The sequence below is a fragment of the Echiichthys vipera genome, assembly GCF_963691815.1.
Source record: "Echiichthys vipera genome assembly, chromosome: 2".
Taxonomy (NCBI): domain Eukaryota; kingdom Metazoa; phylum Chordata; class Actinopteri; order Perciformes; family Trachinidae; genus Echiichthys; species Echiichthys vipera.
In genome coordinates, this window is record NC_139827.1 from 10,668,337 (window position 1) to 10,687,982 (window position 19,646).

Here is a 19,646-nt window from a genome sequence, read left to right on the forward strand (position 1 = left end):
CCAGCAGTGGGGGAAGATGTACTCAGATGTTTTACTTAAGTTAAAGTACACAAATATTAGCATCAAATTATACTTAAAGAACCAAAACAATCAAAGTTCTCATAATGCAGATTTATTTCAGAATAAAATATATATTTACATAATCCTTATATTTACATAATATATATATATAAATATACTGTATAGCTGGATTATGATTATTGATGCATCGATGCATTTAGCACTTTAATGTTGCAGCTTAAGTTTGCTGCTGGGTAGTTCTATAAACTATGTAATCTATAAGAATACACCATTTATGAGGTGATTTATATTTTGTATAAGTAATCGTGTATATTTGTACAGTGACTAGTGACTTAATTTAGTAAATAAATGTAAATCAGTAAAAACAGAACAATTTTTCCATCTGAGATGAAGTGGAGCCGGAGTATAAAGTAGCACAAGATGGAAATACTAAAGTAAATAACAAGTATTTTGAATATAAATATACTTACAGATATGTTTTGCTGATTTAAATCCAGCTGTGTTGTGGCAGTATGGGCAGTGTGAGTAGATGAACAGTGAATCCCTCAGTAGCAGAAATGCTCAGACGCTTGGAGCTCCAGATGTTGCGACCATTGAGGGAAGCCAAACACTGTTCACCTGTATAAACTGCCACAACACAGAGCTGGGTTTAAATCAGCACAATATCTCTTTAAGTACTGTACAAAGTGAATGTACTTTCCACCACTGCTGATAGGTTCGCTGAAACTACAGTGCATGAAATCAGTGCCTGAGATAGGATTGTTTTGATTATTAAATAAAATCTTTGATTAGACCTACATTTTTAAATTATTATACATCACATTTTCTTCATGGCAAGGATACACAATACAGTAAAGAACAAAAAAATCTTTATTTGTTTAACATTGATCAAGAGGATACCCAAATGTATAAAGGTGCAAATGACAGAAGTCAAGGCCCTTTACAAACATCATAAATCAATCTCTTAAATTACTGCAGCTGAAAACAGTCTGCTGAACCAAAGCTCTCAGAGGAATTAAAGTGTCTTGTTGACCAGCTGAGGGATGAATTGTAACGGGATGTGTACATGCTAAAACCAATCCATATGAAATCTTGTCTGTCACTTAAATGAGACTTGTAAAACATACTTGTCATAAACTCTTTCAATGTTTAGGTTATAAAGTATACACTAAAAAGTTGTAAAACTTTGAAATACTGCATTTTGTCTCATTGATAATAAAACTTTGATTTCTAATCATTTAATTCACTGACGTTACAGATAAAAAATAATGTTTAACTAGGGTATAACCTCTGTGGGAGTGTCTCATTTCTCTGCTCAGAGGAAACTGAGCGACGTTAGGAACAAAACAAACATAAATTTGATAGGAAAAAAAACACTTGGTTTCAATCATAACTAACTATTTAAATGTATCTTTGCTGACTGCCTGATGCTTTAGTTTAACATAAGACACTCATCAGTCATCAAACAGGCGTTTCACTGAGTTTCTGTGGGTAAGGAGTGCACCAAGAACAAAACAGAACAGAGTGTATTTAAAATTCAAAAGTCATGCAATTAATGTGCCAATTAAATAAAATAAAATAACAATAGGGAGCCTCATTTTGACTATCCAAATATTCTTTAAATGACAGAAAATAAAATGCAACATTTTAAAAGTGAAAGCAGTAACACTCTATTTCATTGCCATACATACCCGTACAGACATTTACACTGTGATGGTTAAGGCACGGTAAGTACAGTATCTCTAATCTTTTAAAAGCTGAAAACAATTCATTTAGTTTTAGACAATCATTTTCAAGATTGTCTAAAGCCGCTGCATTCGTTGCAAAAACATCTCAACAAAAACGGATTACAGTGCTGACATTCTTCCTAACATTTTCTGAGGATCGTCCTTTGACTTGGGAGCTCATGGATACCATGTATAACTGAGGGAGAGAGCGTGGCCTCTGACAGAGAGACGCTCCTTCTTTGGTGCTGCTACAAAGTTACCTTGATGTTTAGAGGCTACACCATCTTTGTATACAGCAGAATGTTGTAAGTGCAAACCCATTTTGTAATTAAAATGCTAAAATCCATGTGGACACTCAAATCTAACTCGACCAATGTAAATTCAAACTAACAAAACATGCTTGCACATGCATTACAAAAGTCTACTTGCCAGCAAAAATGCATATAGGTGTGTATCGAGAATGGTCCACCTGTAATAACGTACTGTCACTTGCTTGAGAGAATTCAGGGATTTGGATAAACAAGGCTCTATGGTTAATGTCAGAGTTGAGGCACATGCATCTCTGCATATTTTTCCTGGTGGAGGTGATAACTTGTCCATAAATATTTCCATTTGGGGCTACAGCAGCTCCACATAGTTTTCAGGGATGAGGCCCCTCTTTCCCTCCAGCTCGCCCTCCAGCCAGCCTGGCTCTCTCGACGGGGTCACTGCAGAAGAGGACACAGCGTCACCAGGGGGGACAACAGCACAGGGAGGGTGAGGGTGGGGGACAGACAGAGGACACAGAGCCCCCGGTTAGTATACAGCATATGTCAGAGCGAGAGCAGGGCACAGGCCTGAAGAGGGTAAAGTAATTTTTCTTGTAACACTAAACTCCACTGTGACTCATTTTTTATCCGTACTGTACATCTCAGGTCTGTTTTTGGATCCAATTTTTTTTTTAGAATTCCACCCTGAGCTTAACCTCAGCAGAAAAACAGAGCTCTTTAGTATGACAAATGTGACAAAGCACAGAACATTTCTGTGGCATTGCTTCTCAAAATCCTCCCAGGATTCTTGATTTGATTTAAAATATTGAGTTCATCTGCTTGTCAGCAGTTACATGCGTCGTCAGTGAGAACTTCTAGGGCCAAATCAAGACATAAAATAATCAAACACTTCTTTTTTAACTTATAACATGTCTGAGCCGGGCTCACGACACAAAAGAAATGTGTTTACCGACAGGGCTCTTGTGTCTATTGAACACAACATGAATAAAGAACTTTTATACAAGTGGAATCAAAAGAGTTGACCCGCCACTGATATTCAAAGCAGGCTTTGAACCGGCTTTTACTCCCAAGTTGACTGACAGGTCTTCTAATGCAACGGCTGCCACAAGAAAGCAACTCTTTCGGCATGATTAATGTTTTCCGACGATCTTTTTACATCAGCTTGTCCCCATTAAAATGAAAAGCAACAGAGAACAATAACAAACAGCCATGGAATTGTGTTTACTGCTGTCTTTAGGATATTTATTGCAAAATGTAGTTTTTATATATTTTAATCATTCGTCGAGACATAGAGCTGACCCTTAGGTGGAAGGAAAAACTTCATCTACATTCACTGCACTAATAAGCACAACTAGGAACCATAGCATTTTATTTTACACTCTTACCTGATATTATTACCTTGTGTACTTGTTCAGTGTATACGTGATTGAGTATGTTATCTTTTATGATTTATTTTTATTTTTATTAAACTGAACTAAGCCAACTGTAATTACACGTTGCGCCTTTTAAAAAAAAAAAAAAAAAAAGCAAGATTGTCCTTCAAGTGAGGGAGAGTAAAGTAAGGGCCAGGAAGCTTCAACATATGTTGATAGCTTTTTCTTTAGACAAACTGTACGTACAGCAGCTCACTCAAGTACTCAGACCTCTTGACCTTTTGCACATTTGTTATGCACATACAGACAGAATAAAAATCATAAATACATGTAGAAGTAACTGTATAGTGCAGCAAAATATGCAACATGTCAAGGGTCCTCAAGTTTCTGTAAATGTTAAGTTAAGGCGAACCTCACTGAGTATTTATGTAACATTTCAGTCACTTCGTCACCTCGTTTAAAGCATGATTATGTGGTGAAGGACAAACAGAAAATATGCAAAACTACATGTAAACTCCCCAAACGTTGTGTCATTCAGTAATACTTACTTCACACAACAGATAAGCTTCCAATTAAATTTCAGAATAACAGAATGGCCTCTAGAACATAATCTAATTTAGTTTTAGAAAATGTGACACTTTCAATCCAATTTAAATTTTGACCATTGCAGGCCTTTATCCTTATATGAACTGTTTCAGACAACAACGCAACAATGATGGCTTTAATGTGCAGGCATCACAACAGGAAATGCTGTACATACTGTAGGTAGATAGAAATATGATTAAAGTGATGTTTCAGTCATCTAATCCATATGCATTAATGGTAGCATATTTTGATGTTTAGATCATAACTTTAGATCATTATATATTTGATGGGAGACGGCATATTCATACCTGTGGGACAGCAGAGGCTAGAAATGTCAAAAAAAAAGTTTGGATCGCACCTCTTAAGCCGAAAGAATAAAGACAACCGATAAACTGCGATGCTTTGTCAGATCTTATCAAAGACACCACCACATGTTGCCCAGTAAAGACTATAGTATATCTATAGTGTCTGTGTCTCACAACAAAGGCAAAAATAGGAACTACAAAATCCTCATTTCCTCTGAGAGTGATTAAAGCTCAGTCGAGCTTCTTCCAGACACAATGAAGAGCAAATCTGTGTCTCCTCCCCCCCCTCCCGTTTCTCCTTCTCCTCGTCTCATCTCTATTCGATTGAAGATCAGATTGGGTGTTCGGTTTTCCTCCAAATCCAATATGCCAGGGTTGGTTCTGATTGAGCGACTGGTGTAGGCGATAACACTTACCGGCGTTGAATATTGCGCCGACCTGGAAGGAGAGCTCAGAGTCGTGCTCAGCCTCACATGGGTACACTGCCTTGGCTTTCCTGCTGGTGACACTGAAAAATGAAGGCAATCAGTGAGCTGGCGGAGCTTTGGGGAGGATTACCGCACAGTTCAATCTGGGCCCGGGGCCTACTTGTTCATTCACTTACTAGCCTGAAACAGCAGAAATGGGCCAGGCTGGAATATAGGCAAAAGTACTAAGAGAGGAGCAGGGCTGCTACACACTCTTGTTTGCCCTATCTCCAGTCTAGAAAGACTAGCAAGCAAGTCAAATCAGACCCACATGCACCCGTGTGCATGCAGAAACACAATGAGATGCAGCGCTGTTTGTAGCAGGTTTTGTACAGCCGAAAAGGCCGGCACACACCAGGTCCGCACAGCAGACACCCATCTGTGCTGAGATAATTAAAAGGTGGAGAGGGGATTCTAAAGTAGGTTTGCACACAAACAGAGGAAGAATAGAAATCTCTCTCCATGGTGCTTCAGCTTAGAAGCTGCATTTTAAATCAGTTTGATGTAAAATAACTGCGTCAAAAAAGCCATAGTCATCGCTCTGAAAACGTTAGTAAAAAGGCATATTCATGCCATTGCGCTCGGAAAAACATAAAAAACGTTTCCACAGAAAGGTTGTTTTGCTCACCACTGCAAACCGTTATCTCGAATGCCAGCAACATTACCATGTAGAAATTGTGCCTTCAACACACGATGCCCTGATAAATATTTCATATTCTTTCTGCAGAGCAGCAACAATGTAGGATGAGAGAGGAGAAAGAAGATACACAAACTGAAAAAAAAAAACGTTTGTGGTCACAGAGTTGTCAATACAACAATGTTCAGCCGAGTTCTTGAATTCAGAATTGGAAGAATGCACTCTTGTGGAACCGCATTCGGAAAAAATGAGGATTTGTATTTCTATGAAAATAACATTAATGGATTGCCACAGAGTGACCGAGATGTTTACAATTTTCTAGGTAACATCTGAAAGCACTGAAAATGAATTCATCACTTAGGCTCAAGGAAGCAGAGCAATAGATCAGTGTAATGGGCAGACTGTATGCACAGACCCCTTCGGTTCACTCAGATACCTGTGTTTGTCTAGGGTTTGACTGAAAGGGGAGAAGGTTGCTGTCCTTGTAACAGCCAATACTTTTGTTGCATTCAAATCCCAAGGTACACCAAATTAAGGGCCGGTGAATATATGAGAAAGTCAGAGAAAATATTGATGAGCAAGACGTCAAGTAGATGTTGACAAGTGAGAAGTTGGTGATTCTGTTGCGTGAACATGCTAAAGGTAAGACGAGTAAGTGAGTAATGAAGCAAATGAGTGAAAGAATCCCAGTGTGACGCTTAGCCAATATGTGAGTGTGAAAATGACTAAGTGAAAAAGAAATAAAGCAGAAAAAGGAAGGACTCAACTGCAATTGGGAAGGAAACAGGCACATAGTCCAAAGAGAGGGAACCCTGTCTTACCTCTCCTCTGGCTTCTCTTTGTCAGAGGTTGTAGAAGCAGGTTGGCTCTCTCCTGAGGCTCCAGTAGTGGACCAGGAGGCTCCTGCTATGGGGTCCCTGCAGATAAAGAACAATACACCTTAGTCACCACAGATACTATGGTGTTGTCTTTTGAAATAAAACATGACGTAATTGCCCTGAAGACTGTAGTGTAGTGTAGTGTAGTGCAGTGTAGTGTAGTGTAGTGTAGTGTAGTGCAGTGCAGTGCAGTGCAGTGCAGTGCAGTGAAGGGCCTGCCCCCCCCAAAAAAAAAAAAAACTACCAATCATGGCTAAATTACTGAAAGTCCAAAAGTGTCAGTCCTGTAAAATGTCACTTGAAGAGACACACACCAACCACGGAGAGATGCAAAATTACCAACAAGACACAGAAAAATTGACCGAAAAACCACATACCAAAAACATAGAAACACAAAATTACCAGAATAATAAAAGGACTAAAATGAGATGCAAATCAACTGCAAAGAGATGCAAAATGACCCCAAAGAGAAACAAAACCACAGAGAGATGTGGAACAACTACAAAGAGACACAGAACAATAACAAAAAAGAGGCAAAAACATCAAAAGTCTGTCTTGCTCCTAAGTGAAAATGGTCATAATCCGCCCATACTACCACCATGTCTTTTCAATATAAAAATGAAGACACACATAAAGTAGAAGGCAGCAAGAATGTGGTCCCATGATCATTTTTACAAAAAGCGGTGGGTTTTCAGCAAAGTGGAGAAGATGGGACATTTACCACGACAAACATGCTGTGTTCTCATACACGTAAATTGTTCAGTATTGGTAGAAACAACGGTAAGAGGTGGTATTAGCCCGTTAGCAAAACTGAAAAAAAATGGTATGGAGAAAAGGTGAGAATACATTTCTACACCAATACAGAGCACTTTTGGGGATGGGAATTCAAAATAAAAATTGCAAAAGGGCCTAGCTTCGTCAGATTTCGACACCATCCACAATCGTCTATCAAGCTGCCTTCAGATGCTCTGTCACTTCTGTGGCAAATTCATGTCACAAGGACACTGTTAGGTCAAATAAGTTCATAATCAGAATTGAAGAGAAATTAAACCATCACAAACTTAGGTCAATTGAAGTCAAAAGCGTTGATAAAATATCAACACGTAGCACTTAATTAGAAAACATGATTACTATGATCATTTTAAAATTTTAGTAATATATCACACTTGACAAAAAAAATAAGACATAGCCCATCTTATTTCATTCTACAGTACAGCAGCTACATACAGGGGGACTCGCACTTTGAATTCTCATTGTGTGCAGGCTGTACATTTAGTCCAATAACAAGAAGGCTACCATAAATCAAATAATCCATTCCACTCCATCTGCCAAAAAGCCTCTTCAGGAGGACTGGCTCTCGACAGTGTGGTCCATATTAACCTGAAAGGTAATCATCAAGACAAACTTTGATATATTTACCCGATGGTCTGAAATTTAAACTCATAAAAATAAATGTATTTGACCTTGTGTCACAGTTTTGAAACTTCTTGTTCTTCATATCTCATGAACTAGTACCATTATTGACAGATTAAATGGATCAACCCAACTAGTCAATTTGTCAAAAGTAACCAGATTAGAATAATAACAAGTATTCAGTCTAAAATAATCTAAACTTTTGATTTGTAACTCATACATGTGCATTCAGTTCATACAGGAATTTGTATGTGTAAAGTCAGATAATAATGTTCCAACACTTTTACCATGAGCCTTATCTTTTACAGTAGGCTGGTGTTAGGGCCAACAAGTCTATGGTGGACCTACAGGATAGAAGTGGGGGTCCTGGTAAAGGCAGAGTGAAGCAGAGCAGAGCAGGAGTCTAAGCCAGGCATCCCTCTGTGTTCCATGCCTGCCCCAGGGCCAGTGCTAATACAGTACATAATGAGCAAATTGCTCCTAGCTGCCGCTCCCATAGAGACGTTAATAAAGGCAATTAGAGGGAGCAGCTGGGGAGGGGCTGGAGGTTGAGAGGATGTTGTGAATAGTGGTTAAGTTGGCACTGGTGGAAAAGAGAGATACGGCCTTAAGAAGGAACATTGTAGGGGATCTTATGTGGACTTAGGTGAGCACACCGTACTGGGCTCACGCTTTCTTTTCCCCCTCTGTATTACTTCCTCTCTCCATTTCTTCCCCTGCCGCCCTCTCAGTGCGCTTGTCCATCCCCAGCGGTGGCTGTTCCGTCCGGGCCTGGCCTGACTGTGGGTGATTTATAGCTCTGCAGCAGTGTGAGGCCACTGTGTTGCTCAGCTGCTCCACATCAGCAAGGGGGGATAGTGCGCTGCAGTGCAGCAAATCCACTCATTAACCTGGGACCAGGCACAACCACTGTCTTCCTGGGTCACAGCCAAGAGAAGGGAGAGCAGAGCACCAAAACTTCTCCCACCTGCAGGTGAACACACTCAGATACACACAAAACCCCTGAATACCATGAAATCTCACACACACACACACACACACACACACACACACACACACACACACACACACACACACACACACACACACACACACACACACACACACACACACACACACACACACACACACACACACACACACACACACACACACACACACACACACACACACACACACACACACACACACACACACACACACACACACACACACACACACACACACACACACACACACACACACACACACACACACACACACACACACACACCCCAACTGCTTATTCCGGTTGAAAGAGGATTATACAGATCTGTGAAGATCTTTAAAATAAACAAATATCTAAATAATAATAGAATAAACAGTTAGGGGAAATCAGTGAATGCCACATGGCTGCCCTAGAAACTTGTTTAATGTACCAGAGGTAAATGGATTCATCCCAAAATTGCTTTCACAATTATAGCTAAGCCAAACCGAGGGAAATCATTTGCCATTTCTCTTCAACGAAAATAGCATCAAGCTTTGAATTGCTCATCCGTTGTTTTCACCCATCAGGCCTAGCTAAGCTTCTTCTGTAAACATGATTAAATACAGTAAATGGGGACTCATGTGAAAATGCACTGTATGTAAGACACACATGAAAATCCCTCTCGAGATGTTGGTTATATGCATACGTTTTTAAAGAATATTAAGTTGTAAGGAATTGTACAGGCACGTACAGTATATCACAATAAGCAAGATAACTGTACTCTTATGTATAGCATTATTAAAAAACAAAACATCATGATATCAAAAGTATTATACAACGAATTCCAAAGTCTTTTGGTTTATTAATTTTAAATACCAGGGTTATCACATTGTGACACGCTGCCAGGTTAGTAGCAAGGAGAAATTCATCAACAGAAGTGGACTGCTGCTTCTCATTACTGCAGGAATTTCACCCTGCAGCATCCAGGCCTTGTTGATCCTGGCGTGGAGCTAAAACAGGGATGAGCGGGGCTATCAACCTTCTTTCTAATAAAGGAAGAAGGGCAGTGGTGGGATTTAGTAGTGTTTCTAGTAGAAAGTGGGATCAAACCGACAGCCAAACTGCGCACCCAGCCACCGCCAGTTTGGGTGGGCAGGAAATAAGCTCTGATCCACCATTTTATGATCCACAGCTGTCTGCCAGTGAGAGACATGGAGGGCTGAAGGCAGGGCAGGGGAGGGGAAAAATGGCCAAAAAATGTAACCTCATTGGGCAGGACTCGAGGCAACAGTACTCCTGGGAGAAGCTGTGACTGGATTTAGGGAGAAGAGGAGAAATGAGGCAAGACATCAGAAATGACGGAGATGATAAATCATGCCACAGTCCACAAAGAGTCATTGCATGATATAGTGAGTCAGGATGCATTTGTGTATGACCAGGCAGATTTTGCTGCAGCTTTCCTGCAAGAAACCAACTAAAATATGCTGTTTTCCAGGTGCACTTTTGAGCACACCAGAGTGCAGATAACACATTTCTGAGAGTGGCTGGAAGTAATCTAGCAGTTGCTTCCCGACTGCTCTTTTTGGCTAGGACTGAAGCTGAATCCCTGGGTTCCAGGCCAGAGAGGTGCTGTGCTAACAGGTCTCCACCATCTCACATGCTAAGATTTATGAGTGAACAAAGCCAGGGCGACACCCTGTGACATATGGCGCAAGTCTTCATAAAGGGACAGGGGCTGTGGCTATAAGGGTAAACAAGATGAATATCTCCCCAATGTCAATACGATTTACACGGCCAACGCACGGCCACCTGTCTCCCAAACAAATAAGAGCTGAGATTTACGACCTCCTCCTGGTTGCTCCTTCCGTCCTCCAACATGATGCCACATATGTGGGAAAGTGCAAAAAAATACCCGCAGGAGAAAAAAAGGAGTTGGTTACATAAGTAAAATACTGTAGAGCCTTGTCTATCTAATCCTGCAACTTTGAGAAAACACTTGATACGCACATGCCTACACACACCAGGTGGGCACATACCCACAGAGGTCAAAGTGAGAAAGGAATCACATTGTCCTCTGTCAAGACTTGTTTTTCTTTTACAGTTCTTTTCAGCTGTTGGAGAAGGAGAAGGGGACAGTGAATGAGAAAAAAAGTCTATTTCAAGGTGAATCTGTAGACATGACACAGCAGCGAGTCTAACATCTGCAGCATAACCCGATAATTCATCTTTCACATCAGCATTCAAGACAAGTCATGGGCTGGAAACAACAAAAAGGACCAAGGACTTAGTAGAGAGAGTGAGGACGTAAAGGAGAAGCCAGAGAAGCAAAGCACCAAACTGCTGAAGCATTTTCCATCTAGTAAGTACAAGGGACAGCGAGAGAAGTACAAATAGTATCTGCCATTTGAATAGCTGAACTAAGAATGTATTGATTAAGAATTGAGATGCTTATTTTCTGCAATTGTTCAAAAATCTATACTTGCTTGTTAATAAAAGAAATAATGACATGGTCTCTCCTTGCTAAATACTCTATTTACCAAAGAGGAAAAGATCTGTCACAACCACAAAGTGCACTATGGTTTAACTGCTACTATGATGCTCTATAGAAGCAAAATGTATTGTCAAGATGCATTTCTGAACATTTTCAGGCTCTTATTCGAGTGTGCTGACTGTTAATACGGGAGGAATTCACTCACTATTTTACTCTGCTATATGAAACATAACTGACAGTTCAGATCATCATCAAAGTTACCAAATATATAAATTAGGGATGACTAATTGACATTCATTTATTTATTAGTTTATGTGTAAGGGACAATGCAGAAACAAAATAATGAATACAAAAATAAAAATAATATTAACAATAACATGACACAGATGGGTTGCAAATAGGATTTCTCTCTCTCACACCCATGGCCTTTAAGCCATAAAAAAAATAAAGAAAAAAGTCAGTACTGTTGATTGTTGTGTTAACAATAGTGGTATCAGTTAGATTTGGTTAGGGCACAGCTAATACGTATGAAATCAACCATCTTTGCCCTCTACATGTTAGCATTTTTTTACCTTCAGGTGTGTGCATAAACAACTGGTTATGAACTTCTTTATACAAAAATGGGAAATTATCGGTTAACTGAACAGTATTGACTATGACTAAATTAAATATAACTGTAAAATCTCCCAAATAAAACTACTACTACTACTCCTGTTACTCACAATAATCAACAATAATGATCACAATGATTATCACAATAATGACATCACATAAAGTGACGATCCCTAATAATAAATGGCTTTACATTATTCTTGTAGTTTGCTTCTGTAGTTAAAGTGTTCTGGCTTGAAGTTGCAATTGTGCAGCTCAGTTCCAAACCTATAAGTCGCCATGTGAATGAGGGGAGTGAAACAAAATGGCAACTGATTACCAGGCTAACAACTTTGTCCAGGACGCAGATACCAGTTAATTACAACACAAATCAAACGGTAGTGATTGCTAAGACTGGTAACATATGAATATGGCATAATAAGTAAGCGATTTGAAGAGGCCCTCTCCACCCCCTTAGTTTCAAAAAGAGAGGCACAGAGGGGTTGTTGAGTTAAATGTTAGTCTAGTCTGCCTGACTCATTGATCCTCTATCTGACTGAGGTTTGTGCAAGTTAGAATCTTAACAAATAGCCTGCTGGGTACAATTGATCTGATGCACCACTGAAGGGATTCTCAACATACAGCATCAATATAGTATCTGAGCAACTTTAACTGTGGAGGCTGAAATAGTTGTAAAATATTGAAAATATGCAAATCTACTTGCAATCCATACAGTGTACACAGCCAACATTTGAATGTAAACCAAGTTGGTTCATGTTTGACTCTACTAACTTCACTACCAACGCCTGCAGCAAAGTTACATATTGATTGGGGACTTCGGCATTGGTGAACCACTTACCTGGAGTTGCTGCCTGAGCTGAGGCTGGCCCTAAGTGGTAGGTGGTCATTCTTTTCTGGAGGCATCTCTGAAGCCGAGGCTGAAGATGACTGGGACGATACGGATTCATTGCTGCCCATTGATGTCTCATCTGTAGCTAGGCTGGAATCTCCCACTACTGACACTTGAGTGAAAAATAAAATCTTTAATTACTTACATCTTTTCATTTATTTTTTTTCTACTGTAAAACAGTCAGCCTATTCCTTCTTACTGATGATAGCTTGCCTGATACGACTGCTGAATAATTTATCAATACATAAGGCAATACTGCATCAACGTGGGATTTTATGAATCAAACTGCTGTCAAAACAGGCAACACTTACAATCAGGTTTGCATTGTTCATAATACTACACCTCTGCAGTCATAGACAGGAACCTAAGAAACACTAGGGAGCTCTTTTATTTCAATTTTACTGTCAAGTAAAGATCCTACTTTGGGGAGATGGGAGAGGCAGGGAAGCAACTGTTAATGTTTGAAAAAAAGTAGTTTGTTTGGACCATTTTCTTCTTTTTTCATCAGCAAACACATATCAAAGCACATAATCCAAAAGCCCACATTTACCTGAGGTAGAACTGAACTGGTGCTGGGCTTATGGCCCAATTGTTAGCACATGTAATAACAATATTAATACTGTAAAGAAAGGCTTTGCACATCCATACAGGTGTTTCCTCAGAGCATTTACAGATGTATGTGATGAGAAAGACATTACCAGCCATAATGTTGGTATTACATGTTGCGTTATGAATTAGATTTGATGTCCTTATGTAAGGGACTTTGTAACTCCTGCTGGAAACGTCACATCTTTTCCATGAACATTTTATAACAATAATGTATCAAATTGCAATGCGCATTGCCGCAGGCAGCTGTTTCCATGAAAACACTCTAAAAACCCAGTGTTCACTACCTGCTCAGCACCAAATAGCAGACAGATGACTAGCTGGTGAATATACAGTAGTGGAGCATTGAGCAGCGTAAGAGCAAGAAATTTCACTCAGAAGTTTGTAGAGACCACAAACAGAGCTAAAAGAGAGTGAATATCGGACTTATATATGCCAGGTACATAAAAACATGACTCCAATGAATGAAAAAAGCAAATCAATAACAGATATACCACTGATCTAAAATCATCTACTGAAGGATATGATTTGTCTGCATGACACAAACTGCACTCCCTTATACATGGTATGTTGTCATGTCTACAGGAGCACTGGACACATGCATATCACAGCTAGACTCACAAGAAGGCGCCCATGTATAGACAGTATTCTTTCTACCATTTCATCGTTTTTTTTAAATCTGCTTTTGCCCGCTGAATGCCGAGACAACTTACTTTAAAACCATTATGTGGGACTCATATAAAAGACACAAAGGTTACAAAAGGATTACGCCATTCATCCCTCCCTGATATTAAAATACCCCATGCTAAAAGCTGGCATGAGGGCTGTAAAGAGAGGCAATCTGGTAAGCAGATTTAGATTCCTTTTGTATGGAGGGGAAGGGATTTGATTGGCCCTGGATCAGAAATTGCTGGAGTTAGATCGTTTGGGTTACCAGGTAAGGTAGTATTTAATTTCATGCATTTTTAAGAAAAAACAAGAGCACACAAAGTCATAGATGCAGTTCTCTCCAAACAGCAATACAGAGAGAGGAGGCAACTGAGTTCAGTGTGTCATCTGTGGACACTGCTATGGTGTAAAGTGGTCACTAGGGAGCAGACAGCCTAATCATGATTAAGTGAATAAATAAGGTGTCCAGCAGGAATCAAATGGAAATACACTCAGTTCCCAGTTCACGGGGTACAACCAGCTAAAATTATGGTTTGGCAGTCTAATACAGGAGCTTGAAGATTGAAATGTTTTTGCTGAAATGGTTTTAGACGCGTTGCTTCAACTTAATTTTAATTAAGTTTTGGAGGGTGTAGTTTGTGACAAAATGTTTCTAATTTGTGATCTAAAATTAGTAATTTGTGTACATAATCTAGTAATTAATAATGCTCAAAAGTAGTAGTTAGTATGTGCTCATTATCAATTTAGATGCCAAAATTGTGTATTATCATACCTAGATAAAACAATTCCACTGAAAGACGTTTAGTGGTCATACTGAATTATCGCCCAGCACTACTACATAGTTACATATGCGTGAAAACATATTTTACAGGATAACAGACTGTTTATTTGTATGTTCATTTGTGCACACTAGTCTTTCACAAACAAATATTACAAGTTTGGGCAGACAAGTAATTAATTAAAGTGCGTGAATTACTAATTAGCGCAAACACGTTATCAAATCTACAATAAATGAATAAGTGTTTTGCATACTTTCTGGATCACTAAGGTAGTTTAAACCAAAAAAGGAAGGATCTTACTAATAGTTGCTATAATAATAATCTTGTGTCTTTTGCCTGACTCGGTTCCTTTAATATATCCATATATATTAAATAGAGGTGTGAAAATAAACAGGTGCACATGGCTCTTACCATTCTGAATATCTAGGGCCTGTGGATTGTAGACAGCCAGAGGTCGATTCTGTCGACTCAGCTTCTTGGACTGCCTTGTGGGAGCAGAGAATACTGGGGCAGCAGGTGAAAGAGGGCATGACTCCGGAGCATCTGCAAAGATCTGAATACACAATGAGAATACAATAAGTCTCTACCAAGACCAAAAGCACAGTGCAGATACTCAGAGTGTTGAGTAGCAACAGCAGCAGCATGTCCTCAACTGACCTTACTTAGTGAACGGGTTTTAAAACTCAAAGGCTTCATGTAGAGGTAGATGAATGGAAAAGGCCATTTGCAGCCACAGCATGTGCTCCTAGGGAGAGCCGAGCAGCTCATTGATTGGACCCTAAAAACTGCATGTGAGAAGATTTTGTTTGTGCCAAAGTAAACAAGAGCAGCTCCACATGCAACTCAATCACATCCCGTCCAAAAATCTGGGTCTAAGTTAAGGTGACATTTCTCCTCAAAGAAATTGACCCACTCTCAGAAAGAGTTAAGAGTAAAATAAACTGGGTTTGGACTCGAAAAGAGCTGGCCAACTGGCACAGCCTGTTTACACCGGTCCGTGTTTACATATAAACTTCAGATGTAGAGTTGAAAGAGAATAGGGCTGCAGAGGAGAGGAAGTCTCAGCAGAGCCTCAGAAAGGATCACAGGCGTGGAGAGGAGGGAGGTAGGGAAGGGAGGAGAGAGAGAAAGTGGCAGAGAAAGTGAGACAGAGTGTGAACGGGAGAGGCAGACACGGAGGAGGGGGCATGAGAGAGAAAGTTTGCAGGAGAAAGGCAGATAGAAAAAGTGAGAAATCTGATATGGCTGAGAGTTTCTGCTGCCTCCCTCTCGCCTTTCTCTGCAGATGGAGGTGAATGTAAAACAGAGTCTACTGTTGGTATCTGGGGGTATCAACAGTCTAGAGTGGGACTAAGCTGTGAGGGAAGTTAATGCATGTCTGTCTGTCTGCTCAACTTTCCCCCTGCTCTAACACGCTGTACTTTCCAAAATGCTCATGCTGCATTCTAACACTACATCCCTTTATCACCTGGACGGTGTTGGATACCTCCGGGTAGTCTCGAGACAAGCAGTATACAGTGCTGCTGGTGTTTTTTTTTTAAGCACATTTGTATACCCCATTGGTTTTTTACCAGGCCTCTTTATTCTCTCACACCACATTTTAGATTTGTGAGCTTTGGTTGAGCTATTATTCACAACACACATCATCATCTTCCATTTTATGAAGCTGAAGGGAGAAAAAATCCCTAAAAGCTCCTGGTTTCATCTGATTCTAGGCAGAGTGCAGCTCCAAAACAGATTAGAAAACTAATCTCCAACCTTTTTTTTCTTTTGACACGGACAATTATCCCCCTTTGAGGATTGACACCGATTAATGACATTCTGGGGAGATTACATGATCTCATGAACTACAGGTTATGAAACGACTCATAAACAAAATCAATGTATTTAGGCAAGCAAAGGACCTTCCAAATGTAATCAAATGTATATGGTAATCTACAGAATAATCACCCTACTGGAAGTGAACAGAATAAAATGTGTTTAATCTTGGTATGAGCACTTGGGGCTCCCTCTTTTGGCCAAATAAAATATTCTGGATATCATACTGCTGTATAACTTCTATGTACCTTAATAACTGGGTGAAGGGTATGCTGTCTCAATGGGTTTAAGACAAATTTGGTACAGGTCTCATTATCTCAGAACTTTATTACTGCTTGTTATTTTGGTAAAGCAAGTAATACTGTAAAAATACAATATGCATATATGAAAACAGACTACTAAGGACCCAATATCATGCATTTTCACTGCTGGAACATTTGCTCAAAGAAACTGACCTTTGTGTGGATAGGCAAGATTTGTATGCGAGTATACACAAGTCTAAACAGCCTCAAGAAACAGGATTTACAGAAAAGAAGAGCTTCACATCCACCCTAATTGAGACTCTTACTCTGCCCAAATGAAATTCTGGTGTCAGGTACAGTACAGTGTGTGCACTTCTCTGCCAACAGAAACTGTCAAATCGAAACTTAAGTAAAAAACATTAACTTCTTAACACTAGTAAGAAAGCGCTCAGGGCAGAGAGCAGGACTTCCAAACATAAGATTTTTTGCTTTGCATGCAGATGTTTTATCAGTCAGTATCAAGTAAATGCACACCAGGTAGATACACACAAATGCGCTGTGTGCCATCTAATTCAGATTGGATTTGGTGTTATCATTGGACTTGAGTTTCCTCATGTGTCTATCTTTGAGTAAATACTGCCCTGGATGGCAAGTGGAAACACAATTAGACACAAAGTGTTGCACTGAAAGACTGATTCATTAAAGTGCAGTCAGTGCCCAAAGATTTGACCAATTAAAAACAGACATTTTGGGAGAAAAAAAAGAACATAATGCAATAAAAAGACATTTTGCTATTCTTTGGGCCCTTTCACACTACGTCATTTAAACCAGACTTTTCAGTTTGAGCCAAACCAAAATTACAGGTGTGAAATGACCCTCGGACCACAGTCCAGACCCCAGATTGAATAACATCTGTATAAAGATGGAAGGCTTGACAGTTCCCCTAAGGTGAAGACAAAGCATCTCGATTCTCGAGATGCTCCACTGCTGGCTGGCTGTAGTAATATTAGGTCATAAGTCTCATCCCCTCCATGTTAGTAGATGGGATATGGGCCAAACTAAAAAGTCCCAAAGATGGTTCTGTCATTTGAGTTCGATTTTATCATGCTGATGTTTTGACTGGTTATTTGGGCGTATGGACGGGTCTTTCAAGTTCAAAGTCTCGAGCAACATGGCATCGCCTGTAGCCGGGATATTTTAGCTTCACTTTTGTTGGGTGAGAGGAAATGGAGCTGCATTGTCCAAATTTATTTACAGTTATTTACAGAGCTCGGCTGGACCAAACAGCTGAACTCTTGTCTGACGAAAAGGGATGGTCTCGATCTGGATCAAACCGAAACATGGCCGGTAAGAAAGCATTTCTTTGATGGACCTCCAAACCAATGACAAGAAGTTCTGGCAGGCTATTGTCATGTTATAAGAACAAGGAATCTATAGATCAGTACTGAGGGTGTACATAGTGAGTAGTTGAGCAAAAGAGAGAGGGAGGGTGGATCAGAGCTGGGGTGATCGGAAGAGAGAAGAAATTAGCAGTTAAGTTGTTAAGAAGAAGTCAATGTACAATGAAGGTTTCAGTTTGTCGCGGAATAAATGCTGCAGGTCCTCACGACACAAGTAAAGCACCAATTTCTTGCTTCTCAACAATGCAACAAAACAATGAGCTGCAGTAGTATGGGGAGAGCAGGAGTCAGTTGGAAAAAAACATTGAGAGGATACGAGAGGACATCAGTAAAGTATAGGGAGACAAAGCTCACGTAGTTGATGACAGGACCTAGGTTTGTCACGTAATGCGTGGTCTTGCATAATTGCATGTGAAAACAAAACTAACCGGTTTAAAGTGTATAGAATGTAACAAAGACATGAACCTTGGTTCAGACTTTCAGGTGTGAAAAGGCTCTTACATACATTGTAATAACTACTTCCACTGGAAGATATACTGCTACTTAGAGAGTGTTCAGTATAAAGTTTATTACTCTGTGATATTACAGTCTTTACTGCACTGCATGTCTGGCAAATCTTGAGTCTTGAGTGTTACCTTTTCATTGTGTTCAATGAGGATCTCCACCACAATGTTCTGGAACTTAAGATCCATGATGGCAGCGACAGTATCCTCCTGTGGCCTCATTAATGTAGGGCCAAACACCACACCCAGGTTGGCCACGGTCATCAAATTCTGTTTACTGTGAGCCGCCACACTGAGGAAGATAACTCACATTAGACATGTTTTACTACAACTTACTAACTCAGCTTCACTACTATGTTTTTTTTTAGGACAGAAGGAAACAGTTCTAAAGTGAGAACATTACATTTTAACACATTTTATAATGTTAACAGGCTGTCTTTGTTTTGGGCAAGGTGTCTCACTTCTGCTAATAAGCACTGCAGGAAATTCTATGTATTGTTTCTTCCTATAATGCTGATATTAATTTCTCAATGAGCAAGCATATCAAAAGTCCAAAATGGCTCAAGAAACATAATGAAATGTTGCTATCTATAGAAATGACTTTGACCCTTCTCCTGATCATATTGATTCATTACTTCTTAGTTTTCCTGTTTCACATGATGATCCAAAATTGTGTCAATCACATCACAGAGGCACTGAAAAGTCACATATACATTCCCAGTGTGTGCCAACAACAGGAAGAACTCAATCCAAGCATTAAGTTGTCCCGCATGTACAGGTCCCTACACAGACTATAACATTCAAACAAAAATGCCACCTACATGGTTTTCCTTATCAATTCCAACAACAACAACTATCAATACTTCTGGCAGTGGCTATTGTGGTTATTTTAACAAAACGGTAATGACATTTGACATGGAGGAATGATGTTTTATTTAAATGTCAATCAGTTTTGAAATCAGAACACCAGCAGAAGAAACTTAATCTTAGGAAGC

The 19,646-nt window shown here is 39.7% G+C and overlaps 1 protein-coding gene across 2 annotated transcripts in view; it reads right to left on the minus strand.

Annotated features, from left to right (window-relative positions):
• Positions 1–897: 897 nt before the first annotated feature.
• Positions 898–19,646, minus strand: part of arhgap10 (Rho GTPase activating protein 10) — a 50,805-nt gene continuing 32,056 nt past the window's right edge. The window contains exons 18-23 of one of the 2 annotated variants that reach the window (XM_083937963.1): positions 18,784–18,943; positions 15,100–15,241; positions 12,584–12,746; positions 6,206–6,301; positions 4,697–4,788; positions 898–2,455 (exon numbers count right to left, since the gene is read on the minus strand). In XM_083937963.1, coding sequence (XP_083794089.1) covers positions 2,367–2,455; positions 4,697–4,788; positions 6,206–6,301; positions 12,584–12,746; positions 15,100–15,241; positions 18,784–18,943 — 742 coding nt within the window. In that variant the 3' untranslated portion in view covers positions 898–2,366. The remainder of the gene's footprint in view (positions 2,456–4,696; positions 4,789–6,205; positions 6,302–12,583; positions 12,747–15,099; positions 15,242–18,783; positions 18,944–19,646) is intronic. The other variant, XM_083937964.1, reaches the window with a different exon arrangement.